General features: G+C 41.8%; 1 protein-coding gene across 1 annotated transcript in view; it reads right to left on the bottom strand.

Annotated features, from left to right (window-relative positions):
- LRP8 (LDL receptor related protein 8) overlaps positions 1–15,035 on the bottom strand; it is a 295,799-nt gene extending 280,764 nt beyond the window's left edge. The window contains 3 exon segments of the mRNA XM_054980392.1: positions 13,614–13,733; positions 14,580–14,715; positions 15,006–15,035. Coding sequence (XP_054836367.1) covers positions 13,614–13,733; positions 14,580–14,715; positions 15,006–15,035 — 286 coding nt within the window.
- Between the last annotated feature and the right edge of the window lie 4,922 nt (positions 15,036–19,957).

Below are 19,957 nucleotides of genomic sequence, written 5' to 3'. Positions count from 1 at the left end.
GAGATCTCTGTCTTTTGGTGCTACACCTCTGAAGATGCCAGCCACAGCTGCTGGCGAAACGTCAGGAACTACAATGCCAAGACCACGGCAATACAGCCCGGAAAACCCACAACAACCATCGTTCTCCGGCCGTGAAAGCCTTCGACAATTATTAAAAAACTGACCAAGTCAGAATGTTTCAAACTAAGCAAGTCTGATAGGAAAAACAAGCATGACCCATCCATCTTTTCCTGGGAGTACAACTATGTCTACATAACTATAAAAAATAAAGTATATCTCACTTTCATCTCAGCTTCCCTCACTGTCAGCAAAAGGTTAAGGGCACTAATACAGACCGATAAACTACCATTGAAGGGCGCAGCATGTAATCTTTCAACTAAGTTTCCACACGTAGCGCCACTTGTCACTGCATTTCTGAACAAATATACCTTATCTACCAACAAATGCTTCATAAAATTGTATGTCTCACTAGTTGCCATATGCTCTAAAGGCCCACTTCTGTATCCCTTTAAGCTCTTATTTTAAGAGATTTGAACAAATCCCTCCTGTATCCAGATTAAAGCATATGATATTGATGATCAGAAAGGTTGTCATATTATGTGTGACTTGGAGTAGCAGAAGTGAGCTCAGGTATACATATTTACTCTTCATTTGTATACAGAAGCACTACTCATACTTAAGTAAAATATTCAGCTAGCCTAGAAGACCTTTTACAAAAATATCAACCCATCAATTTGTGGCCCAAAGGCACACTGGGGCTCCTTTCTACAGAAGTCAGTGAGGGATTTGTGGTCCAGGCATTGTACAGTAGTTGTTCCTACATAACCCGTCTCTCAGACATACATCCCTACATCCCAGCCCCAAAGCTTGGACATTTTTTAGCCCCATGTCCTCTCCTGTCCCACCTTACAATTTCCTCTACCTTCTACTCCTCACACAGCCTCACAGTCATGCAGCAGGAAATATGATTACAGGACCCAATGGCATCAACTACACTATCTCTGGCTCTTACAGCTGCTCATCCTCCAACGTGATATATGCCCTCATGTGCCAACAATGTCCATCTGCTCTGTATATTGGACAAACCAGCCAACCTCTGTGCAAAAGAGTAAATGGACACAAATCTGACATTAAAAATGGCAACATCCAGAAACCAGTGGGAGAACACTTCAATCTACCAGGACATTCCATCAAGGACTTAAAGGTCACCATAGTTCAACAGAAACCTTTCAAAACCAAAATGGGAAGCTGCTGAATTGGAATTCATATGTAAATTTGACTCAGACAGACTTGGATTGAATAGAGACTATGAATGGTTATCTCATTATCAGAAGTAACTCATTTCATTATCAAAAGCAAACTGATCCCATTATCAGAAGCTACTGATTGCATCTACTCCCCCCTCCCCTCACCACCTATATATATCTGACCAGTTTCTTCATACCCTCCATGCATCTGACAAAGAGAACTGTGGTTCTCGAAAGCTTATGCTACAGTAAAGTTGGTTAATCTTAAAGGTGCTACTGGACTCTTTTCTATTTTGCTACTACAGACTAACACGGCTAACTCCTCTGGATCTATGAGTCATGCAGCATAATTGCAAGCAAACTGAAAAGCAAACTGAAGCGGCCCAGGTCCAGCCATATCACAAGTACCAGATGGATTTCAGAGAGACCCCATCACTGCCTATACATTTTTCACAGATGTGTCAAATGAACCACATTTTTCTTACAGTGGCCATAGGCTTTAAAAAGCTCCTAGCAATTACTTTAGAATGAAAGTTAACAGGATTTTTTAAAAATAAAACTGGTTGTGAAAATGTAGTGAGAACAGGACTGCAAATTTGGATAGTTGGGCTCTAATCTGAAAGCAGAGTCTACAAAACAGTTCTAAGAGTTACAAAACTTCTCCATACTAATGAGTTAAAATTGTATCCATCTACAGTATGCAAAGATGATTTTGCAAAAGTTACTTTGGTTCTGCTATGCACATCCTTTCTTCCTCTTCTTGGATACTGACTGCATCGCCTACATCTTGTTTTTACTCTCATCCCTTTCTGAGGTGAAAATTACTCCATGTATCCTCATATTAATCTTGAGGAGTTAGCTGTGTTAGAGCCAAAACACACGTTAAGAAAAACCTAGGTTCAGCACGTGTTCTCTTACCTCAAGGTTTGCCGGGATCTGTAGGAGTCCTGGAAGCTTAAAGTAGGCGTCCTGGAAGCTTAAAGATCTGTAGGGGTCCTGGAAGCTTAAAGTCCTGGAAGCTTAAAGGATCTGCAAGCGTCCTGGAAGCTTAAAGGCGTCCTGGAAGCTTAAAGCTTAAAATACAGGCGCCTGTATTTCCCTTTCCCTTTTTGCTGCTCTGTAAATGCTAAACTTTAAGCTTCCAGGACGCCTACAGATCCCAGCAAACCTTGAGGTAAGAGAACACGTGCTGAAGCTAGGTTTTTCTTAACGTGTGTTTTGGCTCTAAGTCTGTAGTAATTTTCTGATGAAGAAAGCTGTGGTTCTCAAAAGCTTATGCTACAATAAAGTTGGTTAGTCTTAAAGGTGCTACCAGACTCTTTTATATATTAATCTTCTGACAATTGCTAGATGTTGGAGCTAAAGTAGGCAAATTCATCCACTCATTAAGAACTAGATTCCTAGCAGGGACTGTTCCTCAACCTCTGAACTTGTTTGATCATTAGAAAAACCTGTATATAAAATATTCAATGAAGCACTCATATGGAAGCAATGACTTACCCATAAAAGAGCTTGTTGTTATGCAAGCTGCTATTGCCAAAGACTTAAGGCACAGGACTTCTAAAACCAAGAGAGATTATTTATATACTACAATTAATTTATATTAAAGATGGTTCCAGATTAAGTGCTGGTTAGTTTTTCAAGCCCCAGTAGCACTGGATCAAAATATCTGACTCCTGAAAACTACAGGAGTGCTAGGCTGACGTTTGCTATTCCAGAGAAGAGTCTACTTGGATCCACACAGGTGACAGAATCCAAAACAATGACTGCAGCATAAAATCCATTTTAGTTCTATTTTTTTTAAATCATATTTATATTCCGCCCTCCCCGCAAGCAGGCTCAGGGCTGGCTTCCAGTTTAGTATCTTTGTGGAAAAGATGGGGTTAAAGCATTTTTTTTTAAATGCATAAATGAAGGAAGCTGCCAAAGCATCTCAAAAATTCTCAGGTCTAACTTGTGCATTGTTGATTTTCTTCTTAGTTAAAAGTTAAATTATAAGCAAGAGCACAGTCGGCAATGAACTGGACCAATGTATTATTAAAATATTAGCATTAGGAAGACCGATGATGGACTCTTCCAAAAGATGTTATCTCAGATGATGTGGGCACACATCTGGAGTAAAAATTTAGAGTGATGTTGCTTACAAGAACTTATTATTATTATTATTATTATTGGTAAAAAACAGTTGTCTATGTTAAGAAGAAGGAATAAATACTACAGAGGACTTGAGAATTTTATGGCTTAACTGGACTAATAGCTAAACCAGCATAGAACAGAGATGTTGGCATCAGCTCTCCAGAACAAAGCTTCTTTGATAAAATGATTAAGTATCTTCATTCAGCCATACCAAGGAGGACACTGTTGGACATTGATTAAACGCAGCTTGTGAACTCTACTTTTGACAATGTGTGACATTCTTTCACAAGGCAGCTGCCATCACTTTCACTGTGGGGAAGTATGTTGGCCTTGTGTTATGCCAAGTATCTATAGCCATGTCACTCTTTAAAAGCTTTTAACAGAGAATAATATATTGGCCAGTTATAATATTATCCGTATATCAAATAGCTGTCAGTGATTATTCAAAGGGTGTACATGAGCAAATTCCTCTGTGCTTATCACCAGCAGTTGCAACTAAAGTGGTTCATCGTACAATTTTTTCCTCATGACCAGCACTGCCACCAGAAGATGCAGAGTCAATGGGCTTCAAAAGATATTACTTTGCTTCTGGTGCCACTGTAGGTAGCCTCACTCATCATCACTGCCATCACAAACTGAATGTATCCATAGTTGAAAGTTATGAGCATATGGAAAAGGAAACTCCAGCAAAAAATGTGAACAGCACATAATGATCTCCAAAGGATGGTGCATTTCAGATCTCAGCATAGATACCATATGCTTTTAGTATTCAGCCTTCAGACAAGACATTAATTTTGGCTTCATCTCTGCAAAGACTGGGAACAGACAACACCTACCTCATATGGAAGATGAAATAAGGGGTTGGTTCTATAGCTCCCCAAAATACTTTATTGTTACTAAGACACTCAAATGGATCTTGCAAGGCATTTGGAGGGCAATGCAGCTCTTGTACAACTTTCATTGAAATAGTATACAACTTTGATTAAAATAGCATTTGCAAATTTCAGTTTATTTGTGACAAACAGAAAGATTCTGGTTTACTTTGCAACAAATGAATTGCCTGTTAAGCACTAGAGAACTCAGCAATGCAAGCCTTCAACAAAGAAGTTAAAACTAAACACACTCTCTAATCACCATTGTCACTTTAATTACTGCCTAATTGCATGAATACCCTCACCACGTCTAAATGAACTACAAGTAAAGTTCCCAGTTGTTCTTTAAAGTGTATTTGTGGGGAAAACTAAACAAACACAGGTATTAGCAAATGGAGGGTTGTAATCCTATCTTCTTCCAGGAAGGACAGCATTTCCCAGTTTTCCCTCCAAAAAACACATCTCCTGGAACACTAGCCTCTAATGCAGAAAAAGCTGCCAAAAAGGAGAGCGAGTGTAAGACAAAAACAAAAATCACTTACTCTGGAATATGTGTAATGACTTTTACAACCTTCATCAAAACGTCCTTTTGACAGCTTCATAATAGGAGGTAGTATCCATGGCCTGTTGCCGTTCAGGGAGATGAGGCCCGGGAATCCAAGTTCATTCAAAATGCACATGGGTTTTGTCAGAATCAGATGTACCAGTCCACCACAATCACACAGAAGCTAAATAATGTGGAAGTCTGTTGATGAAACCCCTATGGCACACAATAGAACCAGTACCTTGTACATTTCTAGTTTAGTGGGGTAAAGCTCTGAAAAATGACAATCACGCAAAGAAGCCGCCAGCGTTCCAGGAGCCTGCCGCTATTTTAAGGCAGTGTGGAAACGGCCAATATGAAAACTCCCCCAGTTTTACACTGTTATCATAGAATTCTTTTTGGCCTCAGAAAATGTGGGTTCATACCCCAGCTGAGATATAGATTCACTAACTAGGCCAGAGCTTGTTTTGTAAAACAGGGACAAGCTACCTCACAAAACAGCTGCAAAGACACAAACATTTTAAAATTATACACTGAAAGATACTAGAGTAGAAAAAGAGCAAACAGTGTGGAACAAAACAAAAAAATCTGTCAAATTGATCCCTTTTCAGTAATATTCTGCTTCAACTATCAGTTCATTGATGTACTAAAACTGTTTGGACTTTTAGAAGAAAAACCACCCGCTCTAGTTTGAGAACAAGCTGTCTCAGGATTAAAATATACGATATGTATAACAAACCAGGCCCAGGGAACATGGACCCCACTTCCTTTCCCAGCAGCCACAAAACAGCTGAGGGGAAAGTCATCTTAAAGGTCTATGGGGGTTCAATTTTACTTGGGACTGTGGCATGGGGGGAGGAGCAGGGTTGGAGGCCCACGGCATCTCCTATGCCATTTTCCTGAGCTGAAATGGCCAGCAGGGGGGCAGTTGGAGCTGCACATGCATGGAGTATATGTCATATAATTTGGCCCTCATGGACAGAAGGCATGGTTCAAGACACCATCTGTTCAACTTCAGTGCATTCTGTGTACATTATTATGCTATATAAATGCCAGTTCTTTATTTGTAAGCTAGTATAATAAATTGACATTATGTTCTTGAACAAAGGCTGAAACTATTTCTAAACAAAAGGAGAAGTTTTAAAAATTCTACTAGGCCAAGAAGAATTTTGGGACCTTCAACTGATTCTGCTTATGACTAAACCCCTTATATATTAGATTTGCTATTTTTTAAAAAATCTTGATCAATCAATATAATCAAAACTGGTTAAGATTGACAAAGCAGTTGTATTTTTGACCAAGGAAAATAATGTTTTCCAATAAATTGTCAAGAAATCAATAAAAGTTAAAAATATGAGTAAAGAACTACTGGTAACAAAAAGAATAGTTTCTCCACACCACCCTACAAAATTCTATAGGCTCTTTCGAGTTGCACTGGAGGTGAAATGGGTCCCCAAAGCTGACGCTAACTAGTTTGATGCATTCCTGCCAACATCCCTAGTGAAGGAGGCAACGGGAGGGGCGGGGGGTGAAACCAGCCTTTTTGTCCTAAGACAAAGAGATAAAGGAATCCATATTTGCCAGTATCCAAAAGAGTGAGAAAAACTGTATTCAAGATTCAAAGATTCAATTTATCTATTTGCAAAAAAAGGCAGTGACATGTCCTTTTTTAACCAATATTATACTGAACATGATCAATTATTTCTAGCATCCACTGTATTTATTCATACTGTATCTTTTCATGAGTGAGTTCTATAACTAGAGCAGACACTTGATTTGGGTCCAAATCATATCTGCAATTCATTGAGTTTGCTCCAGACATTCACTTACATAATTTATACTTCACTTATCTTCTTAGAGGGGACCTAAAATGGCTTACAACATTCTCTCACTCTCAATTTTTCCTCACAACAACCTTGTGAGGTAGGTTAGGTTGAGAATGTTTGACTGTTCCAAAGTCACTCTGGAAGATTCTGCAGATCATAGTTCAACACATAGTTCAACAGACTGGTTCTCCTATAAAATAAAAAGACAGGGAGAACAAACACTCCTTCCCTTAAAAAAAACTGAGACTTTCCCCACAAAAATCTGGCTAAAATACCACAAATACCTAGTAATGCAAAACCAGTAAGTTTGAGGACTCCTGTGGGGTACAAAACAATCAAGAAACAGCTTCTATTCTTTGGTGAACATTTCTATTTGTTGCATTAATCCTGGTGCAAACTTCATTTTCTGCAAAGCTTTCTTTCTTTATTCTGCTCTTACGACTACAGTCTTGAGCATCAATAATTCAACAACAGAACAACAAAGTAGTAATGGTAGTAATAACAGCAAATAATTATAATGGTAACAACAAATGCAACCATAGCAGGTACAAAACTGAGTAGTCCAGATCTGGCTATCTATTAGACTTAATCACATGGGGAAAAGATTGGCTACTGCCAGAGTAATATCAGAGTAGTATATCCAGACAAAAGAATCTGTAATGTATAATGGGCTGGGAAGCAGACTAGAACCTTTAAAAAGGAAGAAACATAGTTCTTTACCTATGGAATTTTGGACAATCCAATAAACAATGGAGCAAGGTGTCAAGACTCCCTGTGTCGCAGCTGCAAAGTTTATCAGCTAATGAGCTCCTTCCAAAACAGCCAAATAATTCTGACTGGGATTGAATTAAAGCAAGTTTGATAACCTAGCTGAGAATATTCACTCCTAGCCTCATATTTACCCTTTCACTTGTACAATCTTCTATGTACCAAGGACAACAAAGCAAACAACACAGACCCCCTGATTAACAGAGTGGCAAGAGTACTCCATGCCAGTGCAGTGGAGTTACTATAATAACAACATACTATAGTAACAACATTCTATTTATATACCAACCTTCAGGAAACTTAATGCCCACCCAGAATGGTTTACAAAGTATGTCATTATTATCCCCACAACAAAACACCCTGTGAGGTGGGTGGGGCTGAGAGAGCTCTGGAAGAGCTGTGACTGACCCAAGGTCACCCAGCTGGCTTTGAGGAGTGGGGAATCAAACCCGGCTCTCCAGATTAGAGTCCCGCGCTCTTAACCACTACACCAAACTGGCTCTTGTCCACCAACTTCAATGGACTTAAGTCTGCAGTAAAACTGCATAGCTTTACACTGTATGTGACTCAGAAATACTCACAAGCTCAACACACCAACTATGCAGCTCTTCAGCAAGCATCTTATTTATCAAATGAAGTTATTAAAAAAGCATACAGTTTGACATTTTTGGCCACTCTTTAATGAAAAGCAGTCTCTGCTGGCTTCATTAAAAAAGACATTCAGTTGAACAGTTTCTGTGTAGTTACATCAAATAAGAGACTCCCTGCTGAAGAAGTGCACAGCACAAAATGTGTTGGGCTAGCTGCTATCTTTGTAAGTCAATACATGTTCTACATGCCTCTATTTTGGGCTTTGCCTCAGTGTGTTTGCCATCACATGAGAAAAAATCAACTCAAAATCAGCTTCCAGAAAAGGTCTCAAAAGAACAGGGGAAAAAACAGGACAAACTAAAAAGCTCAAAGCAAAAACTAACAGCAAAAAATGCATGCAGAAAGCAGGGGATAAATTGAAATAGTATGGGGATAGAACGGATTGGGGGGGGGAGTACGGAAACCCCCCCTTGTATACTCAAAAACTGATTAAAGGGGGGAGGGGCTAGTGTGGCAACACCACACTTTAAATCAAAGAACAATACAATGTTTCCAATGGTATAAGTGCTCGATGAGCTTTAAAAGGTTAGAGAGATCCGTGGAGGAGAGGCTCACCAATGGCTGCTATCCATGATGACTAAAGAGAACTTTCATATACAGAGATAACAAACCTCTGGATATCAGTGTTATGAAATAACTATTGGGAGACTTTGGTATAAATGCCCTTTCTTTTTGGCCCTCTAGGGCAAATGGATGGACCACTGACCTCTACTTTATGCTCTTATGGCAACAATGAAACTCTCCAAGGTCTTCCTCCAAAGCTCAGTTATAAAACACTCTGGCAAAAACTTCTTACCAAACATACCTGAGTAAGTGGTGGCAGTTCCAAGCACTCCTGGATGGTATGAATTACCTGGATCCATTTCAACACCTAACAAGCCTGCTCTAGACGTATGGCTCTTAATCTTGGAGATGGGGGCCTTTTCTGTAAAGGAACCCCAACTGAGAAGACTTCTTCATACCGATTTGCCAGACATCTTCATTATGACCTTTTGGTAGTGATTTTGTTTACTGGATTTTAAATTGTTTATTATCTTGCACCTGTTTTATACCTATTCTAGTTCTCTTTATTATTTACTAGGTTTGTTTTTTTAGTTTTCAGAAGTTGCTTTGAATGCTTTTACAGTAAAGAGGCAGGATATAAATGTCTAATATAAATAAGATGCAGAAATAATTCACCCCCCCCCCGAGTGTCATGATCCTCAGGCCTGAGGCTAAGGAGTGGAGTAGCCTGCAGACCTCAAGACAGCTGTACCCTCACACACAAGCCTAAGGCCAGGCTGCTAATTTCCCTGCAGGCCTACAGTTTACCAAGCACCCTCCAAGCCTCAGAACTAGGCTGGGGTAAATGGAGAGAAAAGCGGGGATCAATCACAGATGAAGAGCAGAGCTTTGACAAACAGCATATAAGAAAGAGCCTGTACAGGGACACCAGTAAAGCTGCTTTTGGAGGGAGCTGAACTTTCACCCCACAGTGGGGGTGAACTTGGAGATCAATTAAAAAATCAGCAAGAATCCAGTTAGTCACATTCAGGAACTTTAATGTTTTCCAGCCAGCTTCTTTTCTGTGTGAGCTTTGTCCTGTCTGGTTGTAGTATACCATATATTAATTTCAGTCAATTTTTACTCCAGTCATTTTTTTATAACTGTTCACTTGCTTATTTAACTGTTACACTATTTGATTAATATATTAGTTTTTCTGTTCACTCTGCCTGGGTCCTTCATGCCTCACATTCAGCTATACAGCATGGCAAGCCATGACTGAAGAGGGAGTTAACTGGGGGGTATATAGGGTGCTCTGGGTCCTCCCCAGTCAAGCTCCAGAACCAGAGTGGTGGCAGCTAGTGGAGATCCTTGCTTGTCCCAGGGCTGAAGGAAACAGGAAAACTCCTTGGAAGGACCCCTGTTCCTAAAACCGCACTCAGGCCTACCCCTTCCTGCAACACTAAGCATGAACAAAAATGCACCCCAATCATCCTAAAGAAGTACTACATGATAAACCCCTATCTCTCTAAACTCAAAATCCTATGAATGACAAGGCAAATCTTTCCTGTCCAAATGGGCAAAAGCTAAAGCATATGCTTCAGAAGTTCAGATCTGAATTGTTTCAGGAGGATTTTTCGCACAAGTTTACTTCTGACAGTTAGCAACCTATAATTTGCCCCAGATTTGAGCAATTTCACCACAGTATTTTTTTCCTATTCTTGGTGGTTCCAAGGGCAGAGAAACAGGGTTGTAGGTGTCTCATCTCAAACAGAGAACTGAATCTTCACATAGCCTAGTTATCTACAACATTAACAAAAACATGCATTCACAATATGAGTATCTTGCCTACAAATAGTTCTTAACCAAGGACACTGACTCCTTTACTATAGATAAGTCTCTCAACTGATGTAAACAGGAGCCCCTTGGAGTTTTTTAGTCGGATGTACTTTGCAGTGTAAAGAAATGGCACTTTGGGACAGCTCAAAAGTCACTGAAGAACTGGCACCTGCACCTGTTCAGATCGATTCTGTCCAAGCCATCCAATTGTGACAGAATTAATACGTAGTATTGTAACAGATGTCAGCCTAGAAGCCCTACTGGCTTCCTATCCACAGATTAGCCCAGCACTGTCAACTTCATCTACACAGCCTAGCTAGCAGCCCAAGTCAGACATAACAATTTGGTGACTGATTAGTGAGACATCTGAGAACCAGACAAGTGCATTTTGTGCTAAGATAAACAGATTCAGAGAGAATGAAGAGAATTTCAGAAGGTAGAGTCATACTGTAGTAGCATGGAAAACTACTTTCTCCAACAGTCTTCTTTCATCCATTTATTCATCCTACCTTGAATCAACATCTAGTAATCTTACTTAGCCTATGCTTCCTTAGATAGTCATTGTTAGCATCCTAGACAAAGTTAATCTTTATGCTAAGCAAGCTAGTCTTTCAAATCAGCTATACTACAAATGAAATTAATTGTGCAAATCTGTCTAGTAGATAATGACTTTGTTATAAAATTCCCTTTCCTTTATAAAAGGAACAAGCAATACCGGAGCAGGAAAAAACCTGATGCGATACCTAACCATGAAATCACTGTTGCATCATGCCCAATAGAATAAAATCGTTTCAGGGGGGTAGCCGAGTTGGTCTGCAGTAGGAGAGCAAGATTCATATCCAGCAGCACCTTAAAGGCCAACTATATTTCCACGATAGGAGCTTTCAAGAGTCACAGCTCCCTTCTTCTGTATCTGGAGCTTTGACTCTCAAAAGTTCATACCCAGGAAATTCAGTTGGCCTTTAAGGTGCTATTGGACCTGAACAGAGTAAGAGACACCCTCATAGTTTTATTATACCTAACAAATTATGCTACTAATAGTCCTTCCATTTTAGAGTCACCCATTTGTCCTTTGCTTCCCTGATCAGCCACCCATGCTATTAAATTCACGAATGTAATAGCAGCCTCCTTATCTGAAGCTCAGGCTCGTATCACAACTATAAGCATGGCAAAAACACAAAATGTCCTAACAAAGGCTATCCAAGGGTAGGTGGCAACTGAAATAATATCCTTAAATGTAACATTTCTTTGCCATAGAACAAGCTCCAATACAGTCAACAATCAGAACCAGAGGCACAGCAGCTGTCTGTTCAAAGAAAGTTGCTTCAAGCAGCATAGTGAATACCAACTGCTCAACTCTGTTTTTCCTTCTCAGAAAACACTACGGCACCACTGCTCAATACGCCGTCTAAAATGGAACCATATCCTCTTGTAACTTCGGAATAGTTATGTTCACACTCATAAGGCCCAACTCATTTTACAAGATCATTTTCATTCAAATACATTTTTATGCAACTAAACCTAAATGCAGTAAGTGAATGGACAATTCATGTTTTCTAAAAAGCTAAAATGTAGGGTATAGGTATATTTACATCTGTAATTTCACAGAATCACAGAGTTGGAAGGGGCCATACAGACCTTCTAGTCCAACCCCCTGCCCAATGCAGAATGAGCCTAAAGCATCCCTGACAAATATTCATCCAGCCTCTTCTTGAAAACTGCCAGTGAAGGGGAGCTCACCACCTCCCTAGGCAGCTGATTCCACCTTTGAACTACTCTGACCATGAAAAAGTTTTTCCTAATATCTAGTAATATCATCTTGTCCTTTGCTTCCCTGATCAGCCACCCATGCTGAATCAACAGTTCATCAACAGTTCATCAAGCTTACATAACATCATTATCTGATGAGCAACCAGACATAGGTGCATGCTGAAACTGAAGAAAAAGTCTACTATAACCAATTTTGATCAGATTTTGCTCTAGAAGAGCAATAAACTACAATGAAAACAACCATTCTGATCTTTCCATAAAAATAATTCCTAAATTTGAGTTTAATCCATCAAAACCTGATCATGTTTACCTGGATAACTGTAATTCCATCTTCCTTACTATACATTTCAAATAATTTCTCGCATTTAAGAAAAATGCAATATATGAACTCCAACTCCAATAAAAAGGTTTTTTTAAAAAAGAAGTACTTAAATGATAAAAACTCAACTCACACAGAACAATGTTTACCCCAGACCCAAAGTTACATAAAACATGAATAAGCATCAGCACTAGGTCAACTGGAACATGATTATAACAGTTGTTATTCTCTCAGTTGTTCAAACTGCCTTTGTGATATTAAAGTATTGAGGAAATAACCACTTCTCACATGGTTTAAAAGGCAAAAAAGGAAGTTTTTACATAGAGGGAGCTTTCCCTTCCTAGTAATTGCACTTAAAAGAATTAGCTAGAATGAATCATCACCTGCCCTGGCATCTGCTGGTAAAGAGCTTAATCATTCCTGGACCTAAAGGATTCGTCATGACAGTGCAATAATAAACTGCTCTGAGTAAATTTAGACTGTCAAGCAACTCCCCCACAACAGGCTCTCTCTTCCTCAGCCAAGGGCAGGAAGGCATGGTCTTCTTGACTAGGCAGGGGGAAGGAGGCTGCCCAAGGTTGTCTCCAACACTCCTCCGCTCCTCCCTCCCGATTTAGAGTCAGTTCCATGTGACGTGTCCGGCGGTTCCCCAGCAGCCAATCAAAAAGTCACCAGCAAAAGAAAAACTTTCATTCATAAACTGGAATAGACTGCCAGCTCACGCTGTACCGTGGAATCTTGAAACCATATTTCTCATGTGGACTATTTCTGCAAAAAGGGAAACAGTCCAATGAAAGCCTTAAGCTCCTTCCTTAAGAGAAGCTGAGCCCCACGTGGGCTTAGATTCAAGGAAGTACATATAAACCTTCTCCTCTGAACGCAGCCGCCTACCTTTATCTAGTATATAAACTTAAATCCACACCTTCCTGCACCATGGAAAAATCGTCGGGTGATTTCGACCTCTCACGGTCCCAAAGTCACCAGGGGCCGGGGAGAACAAGCAGGGTAAAGTGGGCAAGAGCCTCCCCTCCCCCCCCCCCCGCACCCGCACCAGGCAAAGAGGCAGAGCTAGGTGCCCGCTCTCGTGGAAAGCCTAGCACGTTGTCGCTCTGCTTGCGAGACAGGACTGAAAGCGGCCGATTGGGCCCCAATACTCACGGCAATCCGCCTCGTCGCTGTTATCCGAACAATCATCATCCTCGTCGCATTTCCAAATGGAAGGGATGCAGCGCTCGTTCCTGCACTGAAACTGGTCATCTTCGCACTCCTTCGCGGAGCCTGCAAGGGGAGACAGACCCAGAACCCGGGATCTCAGCACAGGGGAGGAGAACCGAGCCGAGCAGACCTCTTCCCCCAACAAACGCACCCCACACCGCCACGTATGTCAGCCACCCGCCTCCAAACAGCGCAGCGTCCTAGGCCCCATTCCCCGTCCTTCGAGCCAGGCAAGGCGCACAAAGACCATCGCTGACGGGGAGGGAAAAACACCTCCATTCGCAAGGCATGCTCTACCCAACCCGCCCGAGATTAGGAAGGCAGCAGCGATCCTGCCCAGGGACAGGAGAAAAGCAGGATGATAACAAAGGTTCGTTCTAAGCCAAGAAGACCCCCTCAAAGGAGGCAGAGCTTTTTGGCTGTTGCGCCCTTTCGTACCTACCACGACTCACACCTCGGCACCGGTTTAAAAAGGGCGATTAGAACCAAATGCAAGCCCCCACCCCACCCCCAAATACCCCAAATCCATTTGCCCTGTTCTGGTAGGTAGATCTCAAATGGATCGTCTTTCAGTTCGGAAAGATCCCCTCCGGGAGAGACGCGGGACTGATTCCGGACGATGTGTTCTTTTTGTCGGCTTAAAGCTATCTCTAGGAGCAGTCTGCGCCCCGGTAGTCACACCGGGATATTCTCCCCGCATCCCCGTCCTTCAGCGACCCCCGCGCATCAAGCGGCGCGGCGGGGCCCTCACGGCGTACAGAAACTCGCATCGCCCTGGCCAGGAGGGGCGGCCAAAGCGAGCGGCAGGAGTCGGAGCAGCCAAGCAGCATCCAACGCGTGGCTCGCACTTGCTCAATAGCTCCGAGCCGAGGCGCCTGGTCCTTCCCTTTCCCAGCTTTTCGGACCCACCTTTGGCGATGTGCAGCTTGATCAGGAGCAGATGGAAAAGCAGCAGCCTGGTTAGCGCTGGCCGGCACATCGCGCTCCCTAATCGACCGCTTCACGGCCCCTGTGCGGCGGGTTGCACGCAGCCCCGGCTCTCTACCTTGGGCAGCCGAGCAGTAACCGCATTTCAACCCCAGCGAGTGACGCTCCCCACTGGGCGGGATTTCGGCAAGCAAGCCAGACCTGGGCATGCCCGCCTGTCGGCTGCCAGACGCCCAACCACGTGGCCGCGCCAGGAGGGGGCGGGGCCACAACGACACACCCACCTCTTCCTCCCGGGATGGCCGGCTGGGCGCATCCTCCCCGGCTGCCTGCGCCTTTTCTGATCGTTGGCACAAGGAGCCCTGGAGGTAGACAAGATCATTCCTATTTTACACGGAGGAAACTTACCACTCTCCCAAGGCCGCCGAGCGAAGACATCGATGGACTGCTCCAGATTTAAAAGGTCTGGGGAATGCAGCCATTTCCAAGTAGAAGACATTTCTGTATTGTTTATTTATAGAATTAAATGTGTCACTTGTTATGCCCAAGGCTTGGTGCTAATTGTCTTAGCCCATCTAATGCTAATTCTTCTATTCTAATAATTTTATTTATTCTGCCCCATCTCTAGCTACCAAAAGCTTTTTCAAATGAATCGGTGTTGCACTTCAGGAAGACGTACAGGCTTTAGCAAGTCTCCTCTGAGAGAATATCGCAATGCTGAAGGCCAGCTTTATACCCAGTTTATTCAAACTCAGCACAGAACAGGTACATGAAGAGGGCATTCTCTTGAATTCCAAAGTTGATGGTGGGACATCAGGCAAAATGGAGAACGTGGGATCAGCCTGTTCATGGCATTATAGGTCAACAACAGTTTGTCTGAGCTTGGAGGGCAACTGGAAGATGTTGATAAGAACAAGTCTTTACGTTCAAGTTTAAGGTTGGTGATAGATTTCCAGTGTTAAGGAAGAACAACATGCAGATACTACCATTAAGCATTACAGTGTGCATAAGGGTTGCACACTACTTATGTAATGTTCTCATATAGGAAGCAATGATGCTAAAGAATGCCATATCACTAAATTCTGGTATATAGCACAGTTTATTTGGAAATCTGTTTTCTATGCCAGAGGTGAGGTCTGGAACATGTGAAGTGTAATGTTTTGGCAAAACATCACATGGAGTAATTAAAAGAGTAGTTTTCCTCACCATTCAGTAAATAGCATCTGTAAATCTGGGACCACTGCCATAGCATAGTGGTTAAGTGGTTGGGTTGCAAATCAGTACTCTCTTGGTTCAGTTCTCACTATTGTCATGAGCCTTGGGCAAGACACTCCTCTCAACCCCAGCTCCCCAGCTGTATTGTGGGGATAATAATAACAATGACTTTGTTCACTGCTCTAACTGGGCACTAGTCTGGGCAGTATATAAGTTCAGTTGTAATTATTATTACTATGGAGATTGGAGAATCCCAAAGCTTCTTATAGAAATCAAGCACTACATATTATCTTCGTCTGCAGGTGCATTACCTTATTCCAGAGTTAAAGTATTCCTGTCAGTGTATGTAGGTGCCATCAAGTTGCAACCAACGTATGGTAACACCAGCAAGGGTCTTTCTAGACAAGTGAGAAGCAGAGGTGGTCTGCCAATGGCTTCCTCTGCAGAGTCTTCCTTGGTGGGTGCCTATCCAAGAACTGACCCTACTTAGCTCCAGAGATCTGACAAGACTGGACTATACCATGGCACCTTGTCTTCCCTCTCAGTATAGGGATCTATAAATAACAAGCAGTGTCCCAGATATGACCAGGAATACAGAGAAACAGTTGCTAGACTTGATCAAAAGGAAAGGGGGTGATGTTTCTGCACACCCGAAACAGAGCTGGTCTAGCCTCTCAAGTAAACTTGCCAAAAGGGACTTTAGAGACCTAGAATAGAATAGCTTTTGAAGAGGGGGCAAGAAACAAAGGAGAAAATGAGGAATCATCTAACCCATATAATAGATATGTATTGAGGCCCAGGCACGGAGGCATCTGAGAATGGCAAGAATTTCATCTTTATAGAAGAAAAGATACAGCTCAGAGATGTATTTATTAATTGAACAAACTTTATATCTTGCTTTTCTGCCCCCGTAAGGGCCATCAAGGCAGCTAACACATTAAAATATTCATAATAAAATCACATTTTAAAACCAACTAAAACAGTAACAACAACACATCATTAAAAGTTAAACCAGAGCTAAAAACATATAGACATAAAAACAACCAATAAAATATTTACAACAGTTAAAACATTGGGCAAGAAGGAGAGATTACTGGGAGAGTGCCAAAAGAAGCAAAAAAGTATTCTCTTACTGGCAGAAGATGACAACAGAAAGGGACAGACAAATCTCCCTGGGGAGACAATTCTAGTTTGGTGCCATGACCAAGAAGGCCTTCTCCTGAGTTGCCAACAGCCTAATCTCAGAAAGTAGGAGCACTCAAAGCAGGGCCTCCAAAAATGACCACAGTTGTCGGGCAGATTCATAAAGGAGTAAGTGGGTATATTATTTGGGGTGTATTGGTTGAGGGCAAGCAGCTATTCATATGTAAAAGAAACTTATGATCAGGGCTTTTGGGGGGGGAAAGAGGTGGTGGAACTCAGTGGGTTGCCCTTGGAGAAAATGTTCACGTGGCTGGTGGCCCCGCACCTGATCTCCAGACAGAGGGGAGTTTAGATTGCCCTACGCGCCGCTCCCCTCTGTCTGGAGATCAGGGGGCGGGGCCACCAGCCATGTGACCATTTTCAAGAGGTTCCGGAACTCCGTTCCACCACGTTCCTGCTGAAAAAAAACCTGCTTATGATCAATATTTTTAAGTAAACTTTGGTTGCTTTCCCACACATTGGTTAATACACTTTCAGTGCACTTTGGCCATCATTTGCAACTGGATTTTCATTTTCACACAGGAATATCCAGTTGCAAATGATTGCTCTAAAGTGCTTTGCAAGGGCATTATCCAGCATGTATGAAAGCAACCTTTGTTAAGATAAAAAGTAACAAGAATGAAGACTTTTATATATTTTAAGAATATATAAAAATATAGATAACTTCGTATGATATTTGAAGTTATAAGATAATTAGTTAGCTAAGAATGTGCACTCTTATCAATTAAGACAGCTAACTATTGTTAGAAGATGGTTTTTAAAACCTGCTAATATTCCCATATTAATTTAACTGATTAAGGGCTTCTTCTTAGAAACTTGTGACTTACTTATCTTTGCACCAGATATTTTTAAGGACTCATATAATTGCTTATGCAGCAGTAATGGATTGTATAATTTCATGTTGAGTTAGTCGGTGTTTATGCAAAATAGTTAAGCTGGACTGAAAGAATAAAACGGAAGCAGAGATTTCTATAATAGTATTACTTGTGTACTGTATCCATAACAAACCTAAGATGTTGTTGAGGTGTACTTCTTGCCAGGAATTAAATGACCAGATACAGGAAAGCTAACAAGATGCCTAGGGCTAGTTGGCTGGTGGGTAGAAAGAAGAGAAGGAAAGAAAGAGGAAAAGAGGCTATTGGAGCTTTCAAGGAAGGGGGAGAGGTGAGATGCCCCTGGAAAGTCACTGAGGGTTCCTGCTTCACTATTTATTTATTACATTTATACCTCATCTTTGTCCACAATGTGGATCCAAACCAGTTTATATCATTCTCTTTTATTTTGTCTATGAGGCAAGTTAGGCTGAGAGTGTGTAACTGGTCCAGGGTCACCCAACAAACTTCTATAGCAGAGTGGAGATTTGAACCTGGGTTTCCCAGATCCTAGCCTGAAACACTAATAACCACAATACCACACGGGCTTTTGTATAGTGGCTGCTGTTGAACAGTAGTAAGCACCTGTACCTGGGTGAGTCATAGAACTTGCATATTATCAAGTAGCCTCATTGTTGCTGCCTGGCCTGTCTCCAATTACTTCATCCTCAAATACCAAAACAGCCCTGGAAAAGGCGTTTTACTGACAGAAATCAAGACTCAAAGGCTGGCAAAATTGTTGTAATTGTCTAGCAGTTGCAACAGCAGGCTTTGTTTCTTAAAGCTACAGGAGTTGCTTCTATCATTTGGGGGCATTTTAAAAATCCAATTTTTTTTTTAGATTTCAGATTTTTCTGCAAACCTGAAATATTTTTCAAGATTATGGAAAGATCTATCTTATCTGTTCATAGCTCCAGTCTCCAGATTTAAGTATTCACAGATTTGGCAGCATTGAGAATTAGATATACAAGCAAGGGCCCACAAGGAACTTGTGGATAGGAGGACTATCATTCCCCCTGCCTTTTCTTCCTCCATCTCTCCTCCACCTCTGTCACTCTTATACCATCTCTCCTCTCTCAAACGACTTCTCCTCTGCCTACAGCTTCACTGCTTGAACAGGCTAGGAGCTGTGCCAGGCCTGGGTGCAGTAAGAGCAGGACCCACACAAGCCTTAGGAGCTGCTGTGTGGTACCAGCTGAGCTAGACCCAGTTGCATGGAGGGGACCTTGCAAGGACTTGCAGGAGGTAATTCACTTTTCCTAGTATATTCTTCCCCACACTATTCCTCTGTCCCTCCTTTTCCTGGCAGTCTCCATTTCCCTCTATCCTTCTGTCCTTGAATCCCACTAAGCAACTTACCTTTTATCTCCCTCCCTCTTCACCTATATTTCTTGATTTACTTCATTTATATACTGCCTTTCTTCATAAAGGGGATCCAGAGCAGCTTACGTAATTCTCCTTGCTTACATATTATCCTCACATCAACCCTGAGAGGTAGGTTAGGCTGAGTGTGTATGACTGGATCAAAGTCACCCAGTGAGCTTCCACAGCAGAAAGTAATTTGAACCTGGGTCTCCCAGTAGGAAACAGCCAGGCCTGGGTAAGTCATACAAGTCATGTAATATTAAGTCATCTGGTGGTTGCTTTTGGCCTTGGCCCTAATGAGTTCTCCCTCAAAGTCCAAAACAGCCCTGGAATGGACCCTGCCCCTCCTCCTGCCTTTTCCTGACAGAAACCAAGCTTGGAATTGGCTAAACTGTTGTGATTGCCTAGCGATAGCCACTGAAGGGCATCTGGTTAAAGCTGCAGTCACACCTTTTATCATTTTGCAGTACTTTTTTAGATTTCAGATTTTTCTGCAAACCTGGAGTGTTTTTCAGGTGTATAGGAATATCTGTCTTGTCCATTCATGGCTCCAATCTCTTAATTTAAGTATCCTCAGATCAGGGGCAGTTGGCTATTAGTATACAGTATACAGTAAATTGTCAATGAACAGATCTCATTGACGGATTCTAAGAAGGAATTCAGCTTGTCAATGAGATCTGTTCATTGACAATTTACTGTGTATTA

The sequence above is a fragment of the Eublepharis macularius genome, chromosome 5 (genome assembly GCF_028583425.1).
Source record: "Eublepharis macularius isolate TG4126 chromosome 5, MPM_Emac_v1.0, whole genome shotgun sequence".
Lineage (NCBI taxonomy): Eukaryota > Metazoa > Chordata > Lepidosauria > Squamata > Eublepharidae > Eublepharis > Eublepharis macularius.
The sequence above is the reverse complement of the archived record's forward strand: the minus strand, read 5'-3'. Positions and strand labels throughout refer to the sequence as shown.